Source organism: Nelumbo nucifera, chromosome 3, assembly GCF_055504915.1.
Source record: "Nelumbo nucifera cultivar China Antique chromosome 3, China Antique-T2T, whole genome shotgun sequence".
Lineage (NCBI taxonomy): Eukaryota > Viridiplantae > Streptophyta > Magnoliopsida > Proteales > Nelumbonaceae > Nelumbo > Nelumbo nucifera.
Window position 1 is genome coordinate 67,838,133 of NC_142651.1, and position 20,000 is coordinate 67,858,132.

At 35.5% G+C, this 20,000-nt stretch overlaps 1 protein-coding gene across 2 annotated transcripts; it reads right to left on the minus strand.

Moving 5' to 3' along the window:
• Nucleotides 1-552: 552 nt before the first annotated feature.
• On the minus strand, nt 553-17,153 carry LOC104589226 (RNA-binding (RRM/RBD/RNP motifs) family protein). Of its 2 annotated transcripts, none has more exons than XM_010247468.3 (10): nt 16,986-17,153; nt 16,456-16,558; nt 16,232-16,352; nt 16,056-16,111; nt 14,267-14,314; nt 14,086-14,183; nt 2,449-2,518; nt 2,229-2,339; nt 975-1,047; nt 553-848 (listed from the first exon to the last, which is right to left on the minus strand). In XM_010247468.3, exons 2-9 carry the CDS (start codon nt 16,552-16,554, stop codon nt 997-999), a joined length of 654 nt encoding a protein of 217 aa, XP_010245770.1. In that variant the 5' UTR covers nt 16,555-16,558; nt 16,986-17,153; the 3' UTR covers nt 553-848; nt 975-996. The 2 variants fall into 2 exon arrangements, with proteins under 2 accessions (XP_010245770.1, XP_010245768.1); XM_010247466.3 differs by having other exon boundaries at nt 553-851.
• Between the last annotated feature and the right edge of the window lie 2,847 nt (nt 17,154-20,000).

Consider the following 20,000-nt stretch of genomic DNA (forward strand, 5'->3'; position numbering starts at 1 on the left):
CTTTATAGCCATAGCCATGGCCCACACGGCATGATGATTTAGCTAGAACTAGCACCGCCCGATTGCAACAGTGACTGGGCCGCACCCTATTTTACCGCTATAATTAGTTGGCACTGACGCCTCGTGAGTATGGCTAATTGGCTATAAAGTAGAAGATGCCGAACAGCACGTGGCAATATCTCCCCATGAAATAAAATACATAGGTACGGAGATATTCCCACTGGAAGGCCGAAAAGGCTGTTCGAACGGAACACGCACTGACTGAAGCCGATCTCGCGTCCAGGGTGGATTTTCTGCCTAATAAGAAATGATCCCAAAATCCTAGCCAATTGCATTTGGAACAATCTCACATAACAAAACAGCATGTATCGGATAGCGGATAGCCAGGTTCACCCAATTTGACTGACGCTTAAAAAGAAAAGAAATGCATTTGACTGTATATTAACGGATTAACCATCTGGCCTTGTACGCAACCATAAAATTAGTAGGGCATACAGAGCACCATCAGTTCAATAAAAATCCTGAAAAGGTCAACCATCAATCTACGAAAAGTTTCATGTGCTAAGCTTTAAGAGAATACTAATTTCAAAGCTTAAAGAAATACATCATCCATGAGATCCCCCTAACAAAAGATACTTGTTTTTTTAGCTTAGTTGCAGCTTGGGATGAAAACGTTTACCAAAAAAAGTTTAGACATGAAGACATATTTGTCCGGTTAGACATGAACAATTTGGTTGCAGCAAAAGGTCGGATCGACTCAAAACTGTTCTTGCACCTTCATTTGGCTGATTTTCATTCTACCAGAAATAGGAAAGCTCCAACAGGCGTGCCTCTTTTTCCTTTAATTTCTTCTGATGCAAAACCACGTTTCTAAAATTACCAAAAAAAGTAAAAAAAAAAAAAACAAATGAAGAGGAACCCTACCATGTCTATGCAAATACTGATTTGAAAAGTGAGAAGTGACAAGAGCTTACCATTGTATGATCTCACAGAAGCCTAATCTTCATCAAACCTAATTTTCTTTGAACTAGGCTGGATGCTACCCACCTGGTAAAAATAAGGCAAGAAATGTAAGTAGTTAAATCATCATGGTTGAATTTAGGTTTCTCTATTGATTGGGACAAAACAAAATAAGGAAATTTCCTTAACACGTGTAAACACAATGCGATTATGATTATTAGCTAGTAATTAGCCAAATGTATATGAAAATACAAACTGAGGAAAATATAGCTCCAAACAAAGACAGCTTTAGGTAATATCGATTCTCAATTACAGCAACCTCATAGTTACCATATTGACTAGATTTTCCACTTTTGATAACTTGCCAATAGGACTGTCAACGGAGTCTGGAAGCCTGAAACCTAATCCAAACATCCAATCCAATTATTTCATATTCAGATTATCTGTTTACATAATCACATTGGGCTCATTTTAGAACTTGCATCTGTCTTATAATCAGATTCGATGTGGATCAGATATACAAGTCCATTACCCAATGTTGGTCCCAGCAATCTGAGATCATGGGAGGGATAGGCTGGATACAGTCCTAATCTCTGGCATTTTTTAAACAAAGTAGCCAATCTCAGACTTGAACCAGTGTTCTTACAGTTGCCAGACCGAGATTTTATCATAACACCAAGTAATGGCCCCTAGGGTTTTGAACATATATACAACATAATAATGTATTTATACATAGATAACATATAATTATGTAAAATTTATAGTTAATAAATAAATTCAGTATTTCGTATTTATATAAATTTGTTATATAAGTTAAATCCGGTCTCCCTCCAAAAATGGGGATGCAAGATCAACAGGTAAGCTAAGTATACCTCACATCACATGCACCCTGCACCATCCCCACCCAAATACCCCAATGTGTATGATATAATAGCCCAAAAAAGGTTAAAAAAGTACTAACTTTTTTAAATGTTTTTGTTTTTCTTTATTTTAAAGAAATAAAACAAACTCAAATTAAATCTGAATCCAATCTCAAACCTGATAATATCCAAATCTGATCCAAGACTGCTAGATCGAATCAGATTTCAGATCAGACTTGAATATGGCTGAATCTGATCCAAATCCAACTCAAGGGTAGGCTTGAGCCAAACTAAACATACTAAAATTTTAGCTCATTTAATTCTTTGTACTACTTGTAATGTTGAAATTAGACTCCACTGGTCCAGTCTGACAAGAAGGACCATGAATGAGAGAAAATATGCTCTTACAATTTCTGGGCATTCATATTCAATACCAGCAGCTTCTATCCTCTTTCTCCTCTTTTGGTCTCGTTTCAGGATTCCTTTGATTAATTTCTTGTGCTCTTCCAATGTTCGCTCCTGTATATATATCATAAACAACATTATCAACTAATAACCAAAGTAGATGTTTCTTTCCCTTCTGTTTTGCTTTACAAAGCATGACAAGGAATATATCTACTTGAAGTACCTTATTGTGGCGTTTTTGTTCAATTTCGGTCCAGTTCAATGGCTTGTACCTTCGTTTTAGACCATTCCATCTGAAAAAAGACAGTAATATCAGCAACCATTTACCACCAAACCACCTTAACAATTTTTTTTTCAGTCAAATCACCGTAACATTGACCAACCCAGGAAGCCTATGACAGTAATTTGAGAGTTGCATTATGTGAGAAAATAGTCAATATTTTTGAACCCTTGAAATTTTTAACAATTTTATGAATAATAGATACTTTTACCACAATAAGTCAATAATAGCAACAAGGTTTAAAATTTTGACAGGTTACGTCCAATACAAGGCATATTGTATCGTATCTTTGAGGGCTCGATATGGAATACAGTAGGAAATAGGTGGTATTGTCTTTTTTTTCCACCATATCGTCCCATATCAGCCATGTATTGAGCATATCGGTAGTGTATCAGTCAATTCGCAGTGAAAAAGATACAGACAGAAAATGAAAAAAAAAAAAAAAGATACAGACAGAAAATGAAAAAAAAAGATAACAGGGAAAGATGGCTTCTTTCCCCCGAAATAAGCCTTCCTCCACCCCCAAACAACTCTAAAACTCCAAACCTCATTCCTAGAGTGCTAGATCTGCAAAAAAAAAATGCAAAAAACAAGTGTGGATCATTAAGGTTTTGAAGACTTTTCAAGTGTGAATTCCTTTTTTTTTTTTTGCTTGAATGCTTAAAAATGGTTCTAGGTGGAATCTGAGATGCAATTTGGTAAAAGATTAGAAAGGTCTATGGGGGCATCAGAGTATGAAAGCAAAGGGGCATGGTTTGGTGCTAAGTAATGAAAAGAAAAAACAGCCAAATTGACAATGTTGTTTTGGGTTATAATGTAAATTCAAAGAAACCATACTTTGATTGATTTTAGCCTGTTAGTAATGTTGACTAAACTCCTATGATGAACTTATTGCTCTTGATAGTTCTAATGGTTATTTGGGTGGCTAATCCTACTAGAACTAGGATGAACTGTCATTACAAATTTGCCATTATCACAAAAGAAAGAACTCAATAACTCCTAAACTACTTAACCAATGACTATGAAATTATACAATACAACTAAGCTATTACCAAGCAAATCAAACTCTAAGACCAGACCACAAACACATAAAATGACCAAACTAACCCTACTGTCTAAAAATACGGAAATACATAAAAAATCCAAAACAACCCATATTTACAACTTGGTTCTCGCGTGAAACTCTCAATTCCAAAGCATCTTCGGTTACACAACAGAGCTACAACCAAATCTCAATTTTAGGCTGCAAATGAATTGGTTTCATCCAATTTTAATTAGGCAATCCTATCCATTATGATACATGCATTATATACAATAATTGAATTTTAATCAGTGTTGTAAATGTGATAAAGCAATTACTACTCATTTTGGCCTCTCTAGTTAATGCAATGACTAGTAAGTGCCTAGGCATTGACTAGTCAACTTGAAAAAGAAGACCATAATCATGGTCATCATCATCCATGCCTTATTGCAACTATATGGGGTCGGCTACATGAATCTTGTTTTGCCAATCCATTCTACCTAGAGCCATATCCATTGTTAAATTATTAGTGCTTAAATTATGTATTACTACTTCTACCCATGTCTTTTTTGGTCTACCCCGAGTTCTTCTAGCCCTTTCATTGTGCAACAAATCACTTCGGCACAGTTAGTGATCTTCTATGCATGTGCTTAAACCAACTTAGTCTACTCTCTTATTTTATCACCTATTGGAGCTATTCTTAGGTTCCTATGGATAATTTCATTCCGAATCCTATCCTTTCTAGTTCCTCTCATCCATCTTAGCATTCGCATTTGAGCCACATTCATTTTCTAGACATGTTTCTAGACTTTCCAACACTGCTCCATACAACATAGTTGGCCTTACAACTGTTTTATAGAATATTCCTTTTAATCTAAGTGGTATTCACCTGAAACACCCCTCCATTTTGCCCATCCTGCTCTAATTCTTTGGGTGACATCCTCCCAAATCTCTCCCTTGTCATGAATAATTGAGCCAAGGTACTGGAAATGGTCACAGTGAGTTATTTCTTGATCTCCAATCCCAAATGTATCTTGACTTACACTCCCATTATTACTAAATTTACATGTCATGTACTCTGTTTAGTCCCACTTATTTTAAAACCTCTTATTTATAAGGCGTTTGTCCATAAGCTTAATTTTGCATTTAATCCTTCATTAGTTTCATCAATTAAAAAGCATGTCATCTACAAAATGATGTAGGACCAGCTCAGTTCTAGTCCTTAGGGAATGTTGAATGGTCTTCTTAATCAGAATTTTATGGCTGTCAATGGCTGTAACGGCTTCTTGAAGGAATAAGAGAAAATAGGGAGAGAAAGAAGAGAGAAAATACCTGGAATCACTCACAGGATGCCTAGAATCACTCTAGGGCATGGGAATCACTCACCATAGCTAGCATAAGCTGAAGAAAACTCAATAATAATTCGTTGCCTTTGTGTAAAACGTCCATACATATTTATAGACTCTAAACTCGTAACAACCCTAGGAGTCTAACTGTTAGACTCATAATAGTCTTAGGAGTCAAACTATTAGACTCAATAGTCCTAGTAGGACTCAAAAAAGCTGTCATATTATTCTATTTCAATTTAAAGAAGACTCAATAACTCCAATCCTACTTATGCAATGACTGAAATTTTAAACATAAACAAACTATAACTAGACAATTTAAACCCTATCATTGGACCCCCACAGAAAATTGCAAAATGACAAAAATACCCCTACTGTTCAAAAATACAGAAATACATAAAATATCATAAAATTCCAATTTTGACTCTTCAGCTCCTGCACAACAAACATGCATCATGGAACTTCCTCCTGAATATGTTTAATCAATTCATCCATGACCAATGCAAATAGACAAGGGTTAAGTGTTGAACCTTGGTGAAGACCCATAGTAACTATAAAATCTGAAGCCTCCCCCACTAGTGTTCTAACATTGGTTGTTGATCCCTCATGCATATCCTCAATTAGGTCTATATACCTATTCTGAACCCCTTTCTTTTCCAAGATCCACCATAATATCTATCTAGGAACTCTATCATATGCCTTTTTCTAGATCAATGAACACCATATGAAGATCTTTCTTCTTCTCTTTGAACTTTTCTATCAATCATCGCAAAAGAATTATAACTTCCATGGTTGATCTCCCTGGCACAAAACCAAATTAGTTTTCTAATACACTTGTTTCAAGTCGTAATCTTTGTTCAGTAATTCTCTTCCAAATTTTCATAGTGTGGTTCATAAGTTTAATCCCCTAATGGTTATTACAAGTTTGTAATATCACCTTTGTTCTTAAATTTAGGCACCATATTGTTTTTCCCCAATCATCAGGCATCTCCTTTTCTTTCATTATCTTATTAAATAGCTTGATTAACCATAGCAAACCTACCTCTCCCATGCCTATTCATACTTCCATTGGAATCCCATCAGATCCTAACAATTTTCCCTTCTTCATCTTATTTAGTGTTCTTTTCTTTAGTATGTCTAATTCTACGAAAGTACATATTATTTTTAACACTACTAGTATTGCTAGATTCTCCTCCATTAGCACCCTTTCTCTGTTGTTCATTTAACAAATTTTCCATCTTTGTTTGATTTTCTCATCTTTTACCAAGACCTTTGAACTTCATCTTTAGTGCACCTAGCATGGTTTAAATCTTTGCCTTTCCTTTCTCTCAGCTTTGCTAGTTTATACATTGTCTTTTCTCCCTTTTTATACTAATTTATGGTAAATATGCAATAAAAGAGAAAAGATAATACCAAACATATAGTTTACAACTTAAAAAAAAAGAATATATTTTTTAAAGTTTCAAATATCAATGAAATCACATAAATAAGTTTATATAGATTATAAACATGCAATAAAAGAATAATACTAAGCATACAATTTACAATTTTGTTTCATAGTCATTATGAAAAAGTTAGGTTGGATAACAAGGCCATGGAAGAATAAACATATCATTAGAGAAATAAGGAAAATGGTAAGGGGAGTAAGCAAGGGGTGAATGGGGCTCCACTTGTGGGAGTAACAAACAAGCTTTCCATTGTATAAAATATATTTATGTAGAAGGGTGTATTTAGGAACTCCAGATCTCCTGCCCACGTCTACCCACAACACACTACCCCCCGTGAGTTGGGAACATATCCCCCTGCATAATACTATGTAGGGGGATGAGAAGATGTTCATGTGTGGCTGTGATGGTATGTGGGTAGACGTGGGCAGAGTTTGTGTGGGCAGGAGATCCGGAGTCGTATTTAGGGTGATAACTAGGGATACTAGATGCTTTGGAGTGCTTAGAATAGGGATTTACAGCTTTCTTTCTTCATACAATCTTTAACTATCTAATGTACCCATTACTTATGGGAATTCTGTAACAGCACTCCATTGATAGGAAGAAAACACAAAAGAATAATCTCTCCACTTTTGTTTTTATTCTTTTCTCTATTTTAAATACCATCAGCCAACCATGTACCATCATAAATACTTTAAATAACATAATGCGTGTAAATATAAAAGCATATACCATATTGTTTTAAATAATTAGCGATAGACAAATAAATAAAACTATAAAACAACTTTGTTGTAAACTAGTCAATCTGGTTGATTCTTTAGTCATTCCACGTGACCGTGCCATGAGTATCAACTAGTTAGTGGTGTGTGAACACAAATATTAACAATTATGAAAACTATGAATATATATGTTAAGTAGTAATAAACAGGGGTGTTTATGTCATTGTATTTTATTTTTTAAGTGTCTAGCTCTGTCTCATTCCTAATAAGGTGTCTCATACTTAAGGGGCAAAAAAGTAATTGTAATCAGTTTAAGTAATCTACATATAAACTGGGAGAGATCAGTTTGTCTCTTTTCCTATTGGTATGACAGCCTTCTATTCTCCTTTTCTCTCCTCTTTTCTTTTATATTGCTCTTTTCCTCTTGATTTCTCAACCTGTACCAGAACATGGTATCAGAGTGTGATCTCATCTGATGGAGGCTACAATATCCTCTCCTCTGTATTATTTATTTGTTTTCTTATTTCTGATCTGTTTCAATTGAAAAAAACAGATTTGTGAGGGTTGCAGTCTCTTCTTGGTTTTGGTTCAGTCACCATGGATGATTTTGTTGTGTGTTGATATTTTTAGCCATCTACTGAACTGTTACCAAGAAGGAATAGTGTGCTGTAGGTGGACAATGACTGCTGGATTTACGTGGTTGCTAATCATTTGTGGTAAAGTACTGAATTGAGGTGGTTGACACATGTTTGTACATATTTAAAATTCCTTGTTAATAAATAAATTTAACAGTGATACAATTGCTCCAAAATCAACCAAGATGTTTTATCTCTCTTACAGCATATCTATACTTCCAAGAAGCCTCCTGGAATCACATTAATAAAAAAATTTTTGGTAATAAATAAAAATGAAAAAATTTATTAATAAAAAGAAAGATAACATCAGGGTGATGAGGAGTCACCAGAATCAAAAAAAGTACAATAAGCAAACAACATAACAAAATACATCAACAACCAAAATCATACTCTAAAACAAACCAATGTTATATTAAAAAACTTTCTTTGAAACACCTTCAAATATTGTCCAATCTTATTAGAATAGGAGGATCTTAACGATTTGACCAAGTGAATTTTTATCCCAAAATTCTACAATCAATTAACTCATTCCTTCTCACAAAATCCCTGAAGCTTCTTATTCTTCCTAACATTCTATACAAATGACAGAAACCCAGAGAAAGATCCTGGAAACAATGAGGTAAGTTCTCCGAGCCCAGTTTCACAACCGAGTAAAGTAAGAGAAGGGGAGAGGGCGTAGAAAACACAGGAGAGAAGGGGGAAAGAAAATGGTGGGACAAGGAGGGGGGAAACACTCATAAAAAGGTTTATAATAGGAGAAGATGGTTATTGGGTTTATCACAAGAAGAAATAGGGGAGAAAGGAGAAACAGAAGAGGGAGGGGAAGGGGAAAGGGGGGACAGGACAGTTTTGGAAGACGGGGTTTTGTGAGGTCAGGATAGGAAAGTCTCTTGGTCTCTTCTGGAGAGGTGAAGGTTTTGTGAGGTTATCTTTTGAACAGATTGAATGAGAGAGAGAGAGAGAGAAGAATAGAAGAAAAGAATGGTTAGAGAAAAATAAAGGGCAGGACGAAGAATGAGAAGAGGAGTGTGTGGATGAGGACGATTGAGGATTTGATGCTGGGAGATATATAGTAGGGAAGGATCAGGGAGAGCATGAAGTTAATAAGTTGGATTATAAGGGGACTGAAGGAAGAAAGAAATCATAACCCAGAGGCTGTGCTGCTAAAGGAAACAAAACTGGAGAATTTTAACTTAAAATTGAAAAATTAAATAAATGGGCAAGGACTTGCATGCTGGACTGATCATATATATCATTCCCCTCTTCTATTCATTATGTTTTTCTTTTTTTTCTTGCATGTATTATGTCTGTCCATGAATTCGCACTTATATTAGCCTTTTTAATATTATCTTGATCTATTGATCAAGTGATGTTTTTGTTCATGTATGATGTATCATTAGTAAATGTGAATCAGATTTGGCAAGTCTAAGAAAATGTTATATTATTATTACCATTTATTTGTGCTTGTTAATTAACTTAATTTATTGTTGCCATTGACTCATTGCTCATTTGCTCATTGGTTTTATTTTCATTAGATAATGGCAAGTGAGGAAGGGAATCGAAATACTTTTACCATTGGGAATAAGACTCAATCAAAGGATCTAGCATGGAAGTATGCAGCCTCACACACCTCCACATAATCCTACCCCTTTTCTTAGGCCATCTAAGGAAAAAAAAATAGCAAACAAGCTTCGTGTATCTAGAGGAGGGATCCATCTGCAACCAAATAAAGAGAGAAACCATTCCCAAATATCATAAGCAAAAGGGCAAGAAATTAGCAAGTGGTATCACCATTAGCCTTGCAAAGGGTGCACCAATTTGGCCTTTTCTTCTGGAGTAAATCACATGTGTTACATATTTCCAAGAAGGCTTCCCAACAAAAAGCTCCAATCCGTGGAGGGATCGGCTCACCCCATACTTCCTTGACTGGAAAAGATTGTATGAAGTTATTGTTCTACTGTGTTAAGGACTTAAAGTAGGAAGCACAAGAGAATGCCCTAGAGGGAGATAAGGTCCAAATTCTACTATACCTTTTTGAAGGATCCAAAACTACCCCATTCAAAATCTGAATTAGGTCCACCAAAGTTCCAAATTCTGACTCCCTAAGGCCTCTTCTAAGACCCAAATCCCAATCATACCCAAAGTTTGACTCAACAGGGATCAAAAAATCAGACACACTTTCCTTTGAAACAGGAAAGGGAGAATAAAGAGGGGAATTGGTCTTTCAGGGGTACATCCCCCACCCACAAGTATTCCCAAAATTTTACCAAATTCCCAAAGCAAAAATCATACCTGATATATTGCAAAAAGGACGAAAGAATGGCATGTATGGATTTCCAAGGAGAGGCTAGATTAGTCCTTGTCACAAGCCCCAAATCCCAGCCATCATCTACTTGTCCATGAGTACTCAAGATAACCTTGGTTCATAGCTTATCCCTATCCCCTCCAACCTCCACAACCATTTCCCCAACAAGGCTTCATTATTCTTCTGAATATCACCTAAACCCAAGCCACCCTCTGCCCTACACTTGGAGACTAACTCCCAATTCACTCCATGATCTTTCGTTTCCTCCCCTGGCTCCCATAAAAAATCTCACATCCACTTTTCCAACACTCTACTTATTTTTTCTAGGATCCTAAATACAGATAAGTAATACACCAGCAAGCTAGCCAATGTAGACTTAAGTGATTCTGTCACCTAGAGATAAATAATTCTTCTTGCAAAAGGCTAACCTTTTTCGTGAACCTATCAACTACTGGGCTCCAAAAACCGTTGTTCTTCGAATTATCCCCTAAAGGCATCCCCAAGTAAATCATAGGCCACTATGACACCACACATCCCAAAATTTCAGCTCTGTCTCTCAACTCTCCTTCTTCCATGTTAACCCCTACCACACAGATCTTAACAAAACTAACCTTTAAGTTCGACATTTTTTTCAAAAAATTGCACTACACCTTCAAATTTCTGACCCACCTCACATCCTCCCCTTCACAGAACAGAATTGTGTCATTAGCAAAATGTAGGTGTGTAATGGTACACTATCTCTTCCAACCCTCCACCCCCTCACTAAGTTCCTTGAACTGCCCTCTCTATTAATTTTCCCAACACTTCTGCAACTAAAGTACAAAGGAATGGGGAAAAGGGGTCCCCTTGTCTAATTCCCCTAGTAGCCGAAAAGTGATCCACTACAAACCCATTCACCAGGATTGAGTAATGACAAGTCTCAATACAACCCAAGATCCATTTGCACCATTTTACCCCAAAGCCAGAGCACTCTATCATAGTTTTTAAGGCGCCAAGGCGAGGCTAGGCAACGGGGGGGCGCCTTGATGGAATTTCTTTAAGTAAACCATATATCCTAGGGTAGTTGATCAAGAGCCCACACTCTAGAATCTGAACCACTGTCCCCCAAGACCACTGAATTCAACAAGCTAAGCAAAGCAGTAACACTGGAAATTTCAAACTCTCTAAGGTTCCTGGTAAGGCCCGAGTTCCAATCCAAACCTGATTGAGAAGAGGAGCTGACAAATTCAGACACAGGTTTTCCTTTGGCTCAGTTTGGAAGGAGTACAAATGAAAATATGTACAGTGCAAATACATACAAAATATAAGGTTTTGCACTCTACATATTTACATTTGTACTCCTTCCAAACTGAGCCTTTAAGGTTGGAAAGTCCGAAGAAAGAAGGAAAGGCCTCAGATAAAGGTGAATTCAAATATGAATATTATACTCATTTGAATGATTCTAGTGTTAATAGTTAGTGTACACGCTTGCTAGTTAGCATACAAAACCAATAAAATAGTTTAGTGTAGGAAAAATAAAAAATTAATAAAACTAATATTTTCAAATTTCATCACCTAGGCACCTGGGCACCCAGTGGTCGCCTAGCCTCGCTTAGTCACCTTGAAAACTATGGTGATTAGGCGAGGCAAGCCTATGCATCTTGTCACCTTGACAACTATGATACATCCTAAATGATTAGCAACCCTCCACTTCATGGTCTCTACCCATCCACAACTATTCAAACTCCACAAGTCACTTAAAATACCCATATCCACCTTTTCCAATTTTGTTTTTACAACCAAACTCCACACTATTACCCCTAATAACATTTCTCACTATCCCCCTCCTGAAGTTTCTCCATCCCCTAACATTCCAATAACAAATTCTCAATACTGGTTTCAGGCATTTTAAATCACTTGTATGACTTCTTAAAAGTTTTCCTTGCAAATTCCACTCCTCCATAAAAATGTAAACCCAGGATTTTGCTTACCTCCACCTCTTTATTCACAATCTTTTCCAACCCAACTGCTTTCTTGACCTGATGAGTCTCATCTACTCAAATTTCACCTTCACTTAATTCACTTGAACCATCCTCCCCTTTCAGACATGTCTAAGAAGTGTTAGAAATCGACTGTGTCCTATAATTTCTCTTCCTTCTATAGTATACACCCTGGAATCTTTCACCCCACCACTTCTTTCCCTTTTTATTTCTATTTTCCCTATCTCCCTTTCTTTGTTGCTAATCCTCCTTTTCTTTTGTCAATCTCTTACATGCTTTTGTAGTGTCCCCAACCCTTTCTCCTTCTCCACTAACGTCCCTTCGGCCTTCCCACCCTTTTGGATTCAAAATTTATATTACCTCTTTCAGTTTCATCGTGCGCCCTGTCATCAACCTGGTCCACCATGGCTACTGAGTCAGTTCTCTCTCCTTCGATCTCATGCAAGTTATCTGTAGTACCTTCTTCAACTATCGGCTGTGTCTCGTGTCCTTGACCCATCACATACTCTAATCTCCCTTCAGAAAAGATATTCCTCATTTCAGATTCAAAAGGAAAGAGACAAGTGTCACTTACCACTGGAAGCACATTACCAGGTATTCTTTCAATTCTATAGAATTCCTTCAAATCTTTTTCACCCCAAAATCCACCGCTCTCTCCCACCCCCCCCCCAGCTGTTCCAATTGATTACAAGATCTTCTACCCCTTTCTCACCAGATCCACTAGTTAGCATTTGGAAACCCCTTAAACCCTCTATCTTCCTCTTTTTTCCACTGTCATCTACTGAAGTCCCCCAATCTTGTTTGTATCCAGAGAAAGTAATGTGCCATTGGTAGTCACCTCTACCTCTTATTCCAATTTTCTTCCCAAACTGTTAATAAATAAATTTAACAGTTGCGGTTCAAAAAAATCACATTAATCAAATCAAATTAAATATAATTTCAGATATCATATAATGCTCTCAAATCGAATTGGAATCCAAACATTGAATATCAATCACATATTATATTGAACCAGATATTGGATATATCTTGTCAAATTGAAATCAGATACAGCCCAGTCTGAATTCAATTCCACTTGTTTGCTTCCCTACTCAAATATAAAACACTTCCCAATTGAAACATTTGAGGCCATGATGATAGAAGGAAAAGGTGAAAAGTGTATGATTTCAAGGAAACTCCGACAAGTCCCATCCAATGTTTTAAAAGGCAATTGAGACATACACACCTAGAGGCATGAGGCACATTGAAAACACCCTGAGAAATAAGCTGGAGGTGTGGATGCCTGATGCATACACCTCAAACACCTTTTGCATGAGGCATATGTCTCATGCACACCCATGCAAGAGGCTTATTCTAGCACAAAACAAAGGGGCAAATTGCAAGCCCATATCAAGGGGTTCTATTGATGGCACATTGTATAATCCATTATTTTATTCAATTAATAAAATTTCAATGTTACCAATCAAGAAAAAAAAAGAAGAATTAATAATCAAAAAATATATCAGTCTTAAAGTACCAATGTAAAATGTGCAAGTTCTCGGCAAAATAGATACCAAGAAGAAGAAGTTGTGGCTTTCCTACCCCTAGACCTACTCTTTAGGAGGCTTATGCCTCTTGCATTCTGAACTACACCTCCTGCATCAGCCTAGTGGAATGCCTTGTGGCATGCCTCCACATTTTAAAACATTGGTTTCATCAGCTCAAAACATAGCCTTAATCTCAACTATTTGGGGTTGGCCACATTTTCCCACTGCACTCTATTCAGAGCTATAACTGATGTGAGTTATGTTGAATCTCATCAACACTGTTACCCCCAAATCCAATATGGATCAAATCCCAAGAGGCCAGCCTAAATAAGACCTCTTTGCATATGAGAGGAATGGGCAAAGGGATCATGTAGTTCAGGTCTAACTAAGCCTAGAGAAAGACTAAGAGAAGGGGAGTGACAACAGACAGACCCCTAAAAGACATAGCAGTCCAAACAGAAAATCTTTCATCAGACCCAATCCAGGACAAGATGGAGAAAATCTCTTTTACCTTAACTTTATTTTTTTTCCTCTTCTATCAGTACTTTATTTTGCCTAATGCCATTGAGTTTCTTAAACTACATTAATCAAATAAAGTGCTTACAATTTCGGATGAACCCTCTCTGGTGGAACAAGTTGCACTTTCAATATGTGCTCAAAGAGAAGTTGATTATTCATGGTATCAACTACAATTTCTGCCACCTGCACTTAAAAACAGAAATTGTTGTAATAAACTCTGGAAATGGAGTTGAGGAAGCATGTATCCTGCTTAGAGTAGGTATAACCTCTGGACACTCAAATTCGATGAAGCCAAAATGTTTTGAGTTTCCTGTCTGTAAATAACCAAAACAAGGAGAAGTCAAGATCAATGAACCAAAAACATGGCAGGGCTAAATAACATTGGCAGAACCTATCACACAATAACTATTAGAAGAATAAAAGCTTTTATGGACACTTCACTTGCAAGGATATTTAAGAATAATAAAAAATATATACAAAATTAAATAAAAATAATAGGGGTGCAAGTCGGAATGGCCTGAGTTAACAGTTTACACTGTTCCAAGCTTGGGCTTCGGGTTGGTAGATCCTTCCAAGTTGATGTATTTTTCCATTTCTCTATGTGTTTTTCGAGTTCCATTTAGTGGTGTCTCTGTCCTCAGCAATTATCCCTCCTCTATCCTCGCTTTTTTATGGGTTCATTGTTCTTTTTGATAGATTTTTTTAGTGTTACTTTGTTACAGACATTTTCTATTACCAATAAAAAGTATATAAGACAAATCATTTGGAAAAATAATAAGAATTAAGATTTTTTTGAAGACAAAACTAAACCCCAAACGTTATATCCACTTTAAAGCCTACAAGCTACTTAACAAAATGCCATGAATAATCCAGTAGACAAACCTAAAAAAAGTTTACTTGTAAAAATCTATACAAAATAAAGAAAAGGTGGGGAGGTGAGGGTCCTCTCAACACAGAGCTCACATACCTCCTCCTCCTCTCCTTTCTCACATGTGCATATTTATTTTATGTTAAATCCAAAGTTCAAAATTTCGATACAATCGGGCATATCATATCGTATCATTGGGGTCCCAAAACACCTGTTTACATGTGTTTCGGGAACCCCATTCTTTTTAATAAAAAATATAGTTAAAAAATAAGCCTAAAAAACAAATTTTGAAAAAAAAAAAGCTAACATAAAGGCACGTAGTTTTAAGTACTGATACGCCTTTTTCCAATACACAGGGGTGTATCGATACTTTGAACCTTGATTAAATCATTAAAAAGCTCATGAGTCTTTATTGTCTCTCATAAAATCCATATTTACTCTCTCATAAATCTCTCTCTCACCTTAATAGTCAATATTTGTAACATCTCCCCTCCCTATTAAATCCTTATTTTTCTCTTAAATATCTCTTAATCCCTTTTGGCTCTTACTAATAAAGTAGGGCGTAAATTAGATGGGTTGGATTAGGTTAAGGGTCAACCTAAATATGAACCTTAGCTTGGATCCAAATTAATGTGTAAAAACCAGGCCAAATTTTCCCACCAGTACATGGGGTGAACCAATCTAAACAAATCATTAATTGCTCCTTTCCTTGGGTTATCAAGTTTTCCCCCCTATTTTGCTCCTTTCCTTGGGTTCAGGTTTTCCCCTTTGTTCTTATTAATTTAATTTAATAAAGATTTGTTTAATGGATTGTTCTGGTTCAATAATAAAATGTAGTAAGAAAGAATTTAATGCGAGTTTTGATTATCTTCATTAATTCAATTTTGAAATTCTTTTTTTAACTTGGTTATTAATCTCATGCTAAGCACATTTTTTGGCTTTATAGAGCTACACAATGGGAAGTAGCCCATTGCCCCAACCCATAAAGTATCAATTAAGCCACCATCAGTTGGTTTATGTGCTTCTCATAATATATAAGCTATATAAAAAGGGAAGTTTGAAGCTCAATATCTAAAAAGGAAAAGAAAAATTTTTTTCTACCACTCTACACATAAAAAATAGAAATACAGCATCTCGTGCATAGCAGGGGGTCACCACTAGTATAAATATAAATCTGGAAGACTCACTTTCTTATTTCGGGCAATTCTTAATCTCTTGATCGTACCAAACTGTGAAAAAAAACCTGTACACAAACCATCTACTTAAAGATAGAGAGTAACGGCAAAAATAAGGTAAGCGGAACATTAAGTACTTCAAAATTAAAAATTGAATCTTGTAGGAAAAAATTAAAAATTGAATCAACCTTCCATTTCATCCTCATAGAACCCATGTGGTATACGGCCAATATACACAACAGTGGCTTTATTTTTCTTAGGTTCCTCTTGTCCATGAAGCAGTTTTTTCCCAGGACCACCTTCTAATGGCTTCAGACAACACAAGATATGTAAACAACAAATATTGAAAAAATAACAAACTGTAGAGCAAAAGAGAAGATCACTAAAGCAGTAAAATCATCGACCCACGTACCAAGAAATCAGCAGCTTCATTTTTACGATTAGAAAATGACAATTGAGATGAGCCCTTCTTTATTCTTTTCATCATTGCTTTCTTCGCCTTGGCACCCATTTCTCTGCAAGCACAAAAGGGAAAACCCACATAGAATTCGGTGGACTGAAAGACTGAAACAAAGATCAATCGAATTTGAACAAACATGTAAACAAAACTAATGAATGTGAACAAATTTTCGAATTCAGGAATTAAAAATAAATATTTAAAATTTAAAATAAAATAAATTGCTGGAGATTGCAGAAACAGGCGTCAGGCGGTGGGAGGAGGAGGAGGAGAAGAGAGGAACCATTGTCACGCAAGTGGCGGTGAACAAACCACCGCCGGAGAAGAAGAAGGAAGAGGAGGAGGAAGAGGAGGAGAACAAACGACCAACGGAGCTGAAGGGACAGGGTGAACAGACCACCGGCGGGAAGAAGGAGAAGAAGAAGAAGAAGAAGAAGAAGAAGAAGAAGAAGAAGAAGAAAAAGAAGGAGGAGGAGAGAGAGTACCTGGCGTCGTCGCCTACTGCTTGAGGCGGTCGACGGCGAGACTGCGAATCGCGACTGTTGCTAGCGGTGGAGGAGGCGATGTTCGGTGATGACTGGAGACCGAGCTCGAACGATAGAGAAAGAGGGACGAGGGTTTTGGGGATTTTGAGTTGGTTTAGCCGTTTTGTAAAGGCTGCGTTTGGTTGCAGTGTAATTTTATTTGTAGTAACACAAATAAATAAAAGTTCAAACAAAATAAGTTAAAATTTGAAACAAAAACAAGTCATAATTTATACTCAAATCATTTGCATTGTCATAGTTTTGTATCAATGTAAATTGATTCAACTTTGCATTATTTTTGTTTTTTTTGATAAAAGTTGGGGTGTAACAAAATCCGCCGGTTATATAAAACTGAGACCGGTTTACTGGTTTCCAAGTTGAACCAAACGAGTGGGCAGTTTTTTACGATTTTTAATGGAACATTTTGGGGTATGTCCAAAGCAGAAGGGTCCAGGTTACAGTTAACCAATCGGTCCAATCTGATATTCGAAACATTGGTTTTGACGAAAAGGGTTCCCAATGCAAATGGAACCTAACCAATTAATACCCATCACACTAATCTCTTTACCTCCCACTTTTCCATCGCCACCCTCAAAATGATTGATTAGATGATCAATTCATAGCAACTAAGGATCAAAGTGTCAGTATCTAGTATTATATCGGATAGTTTGGATACAAATACGCTTTAAAAATGCATGAATATAAACGAAAGATATGAAAACACATGGATACGCTAGGAAAATAATACAAATTTAGTAAATGCATAAATTACACTAACTTTAAAAATCAAAATAGCCACTTGTGGGATTACAAATTCACGATAAACTATCAACTTTTTTTATATCTTAAAATAAATCAATTCATGAGGTCATCAAACTATTGGGGTTATCTGTTGAAAAGCCTGAAACACATTCATTAAGGGGGGGGTGTTTCTATAACATGAATGCTTTTGTTTTCATTTGCTTTTGAAATCGTTGCATCAACCAAAAAAAAACAAAAACAAAAACAAAAAACATGTGCAAGTAGGAATCATTCCCAAAGTCTTTGCTACAACCAATAGGAGACTTTACCACCAGGCAATTGGTAACGTTCCAATACATGTTTATTGGAACCATCAAAATAGTGGTTTTTAAAACAAAAGCGAATTTTTTATTATGGAAAATTGTATGATTTATGGAACATGATATTAAATAACCAGATGAAAACATATTTCTTAAACCAAAAATTCTTTTTTTATTTCAATTTTGATAACAAATAACACATACACCAATGATCAAAGTATCGGCATCGGATATCTATTGAAAAATTTGGACACAGATACGCTTTGGAAACGCATGTATACGCTAGGAAAATGATACAAATTTCGTAAATACATCAATTACACTAATTTTAAAAGTCGAAATAGCCACAAATAAAACATAAATACATAAAGAAATATATTACTAATATAACAAGATACATAAATATCATACAATTTTGTTGATAATCTAACAATCAAGAGTCTAAGACTCATATTATATAGTTTTTACAAAGTAAAACATGCACAAAACCATTATTATGTTAAATTCTATAAGTCCAAGACACAGAACATGTGCAATTATTATATTTTAATTACTATAGCAATTATTTTCTATTTTTACTTTTCAACATTAACAAAAAAAGTCAATTAAATATTAAATTTTGAAATGTTTGATAATATCAAAATTACTATCATATGAAATTTATAATTTTTCTAAGATACATATATTATTATCATATTTTTACATTTAATCTTAACTCAAAGTATATATTAACTATTTTGAATTTTATTTAATTTAAGTGAAATTAAAGCATTGTTTTATTAATAAAATTAATTTATTTATTGTATTAAAAGTAAATCTTTATTATTTTTTATGTTTTTCTTTATTTTCTAAACGAATTTTAAATTAGTATAAAATAAGTTTGAAAATAACATATTTCCCTAGTTTCTATTTGAAACACCCCCAAAAAAAACACTCTAAATAAAATTATATGACTGTATAATCTAAAATCTAAAACTTAATTATTAAGGAATGGATACATGTTTTCTTCAGAGCCCAAGGCAAGTTTCATTCATCAATGGACAATGAATTACATCTCATTCAACACCAAATACCTAACAAAAATTGGGGTTGAATACCAGGTTTTGGAGCAACTGTACCTCACTGGCCATAGCATAGTGAGCTTGCTTGTGGGCCACTCAATTACAAAAGCGATATGTAAAAAGCAACATACTATAAGAAAACCACGAGAGAAGCTGCTTGCAACATAGGATATGGGCGTAATTGAGTTGAGTCATTGAATATCAGCATGTCTTGGTTCAATTTGACTAAAATACTATTATGTATTTTTTGTTAGAGCTTAATTCGATTTAAATATTCAATGAATTACACTTTACTTAAAAGTTCAAAGTATGTATGTATGCATATATCTGTATATGTGTGTATAATTAAACTTACCTTGAGGTTTGAGCTCAATTCAATCTCGATTAGAATCGAACGTAATCAATCTTGAAACCAAACTGTTTGATTAAAACTAGATTTGATTGTACCTCTAACTTGGAATAGTGGTATGGATCAACCAAGGTGGACCCTCATTTGTACAAAAGAGCTTCAATGATGGACCTAGAGTCACCGCCCCAAGCACTAATGGAATGCATGGCATGTTATGAGCCAATTTCGAGCCTTCTACAATTGCCATTGTTTCAAATTCAATAGGATAAGAGCAATTAGTGAGGAATGCTCAGCCAACTATGAGATAAAGACATAAAACGCATTATAAAAAGTAAAGCCTGTTAAAATTGCAAAATCCAATTACAATAAAGATCCACTCATAGGCTTAAGCTTTTTAGGGATGCAAACGAATCAGATCGAATTCGAAATAGGATCTATCCGAATCTGACTAGATAATGTTCATGTCGGATCCGATCCAATCTGATTTGATAGGCCTCGATTTGAA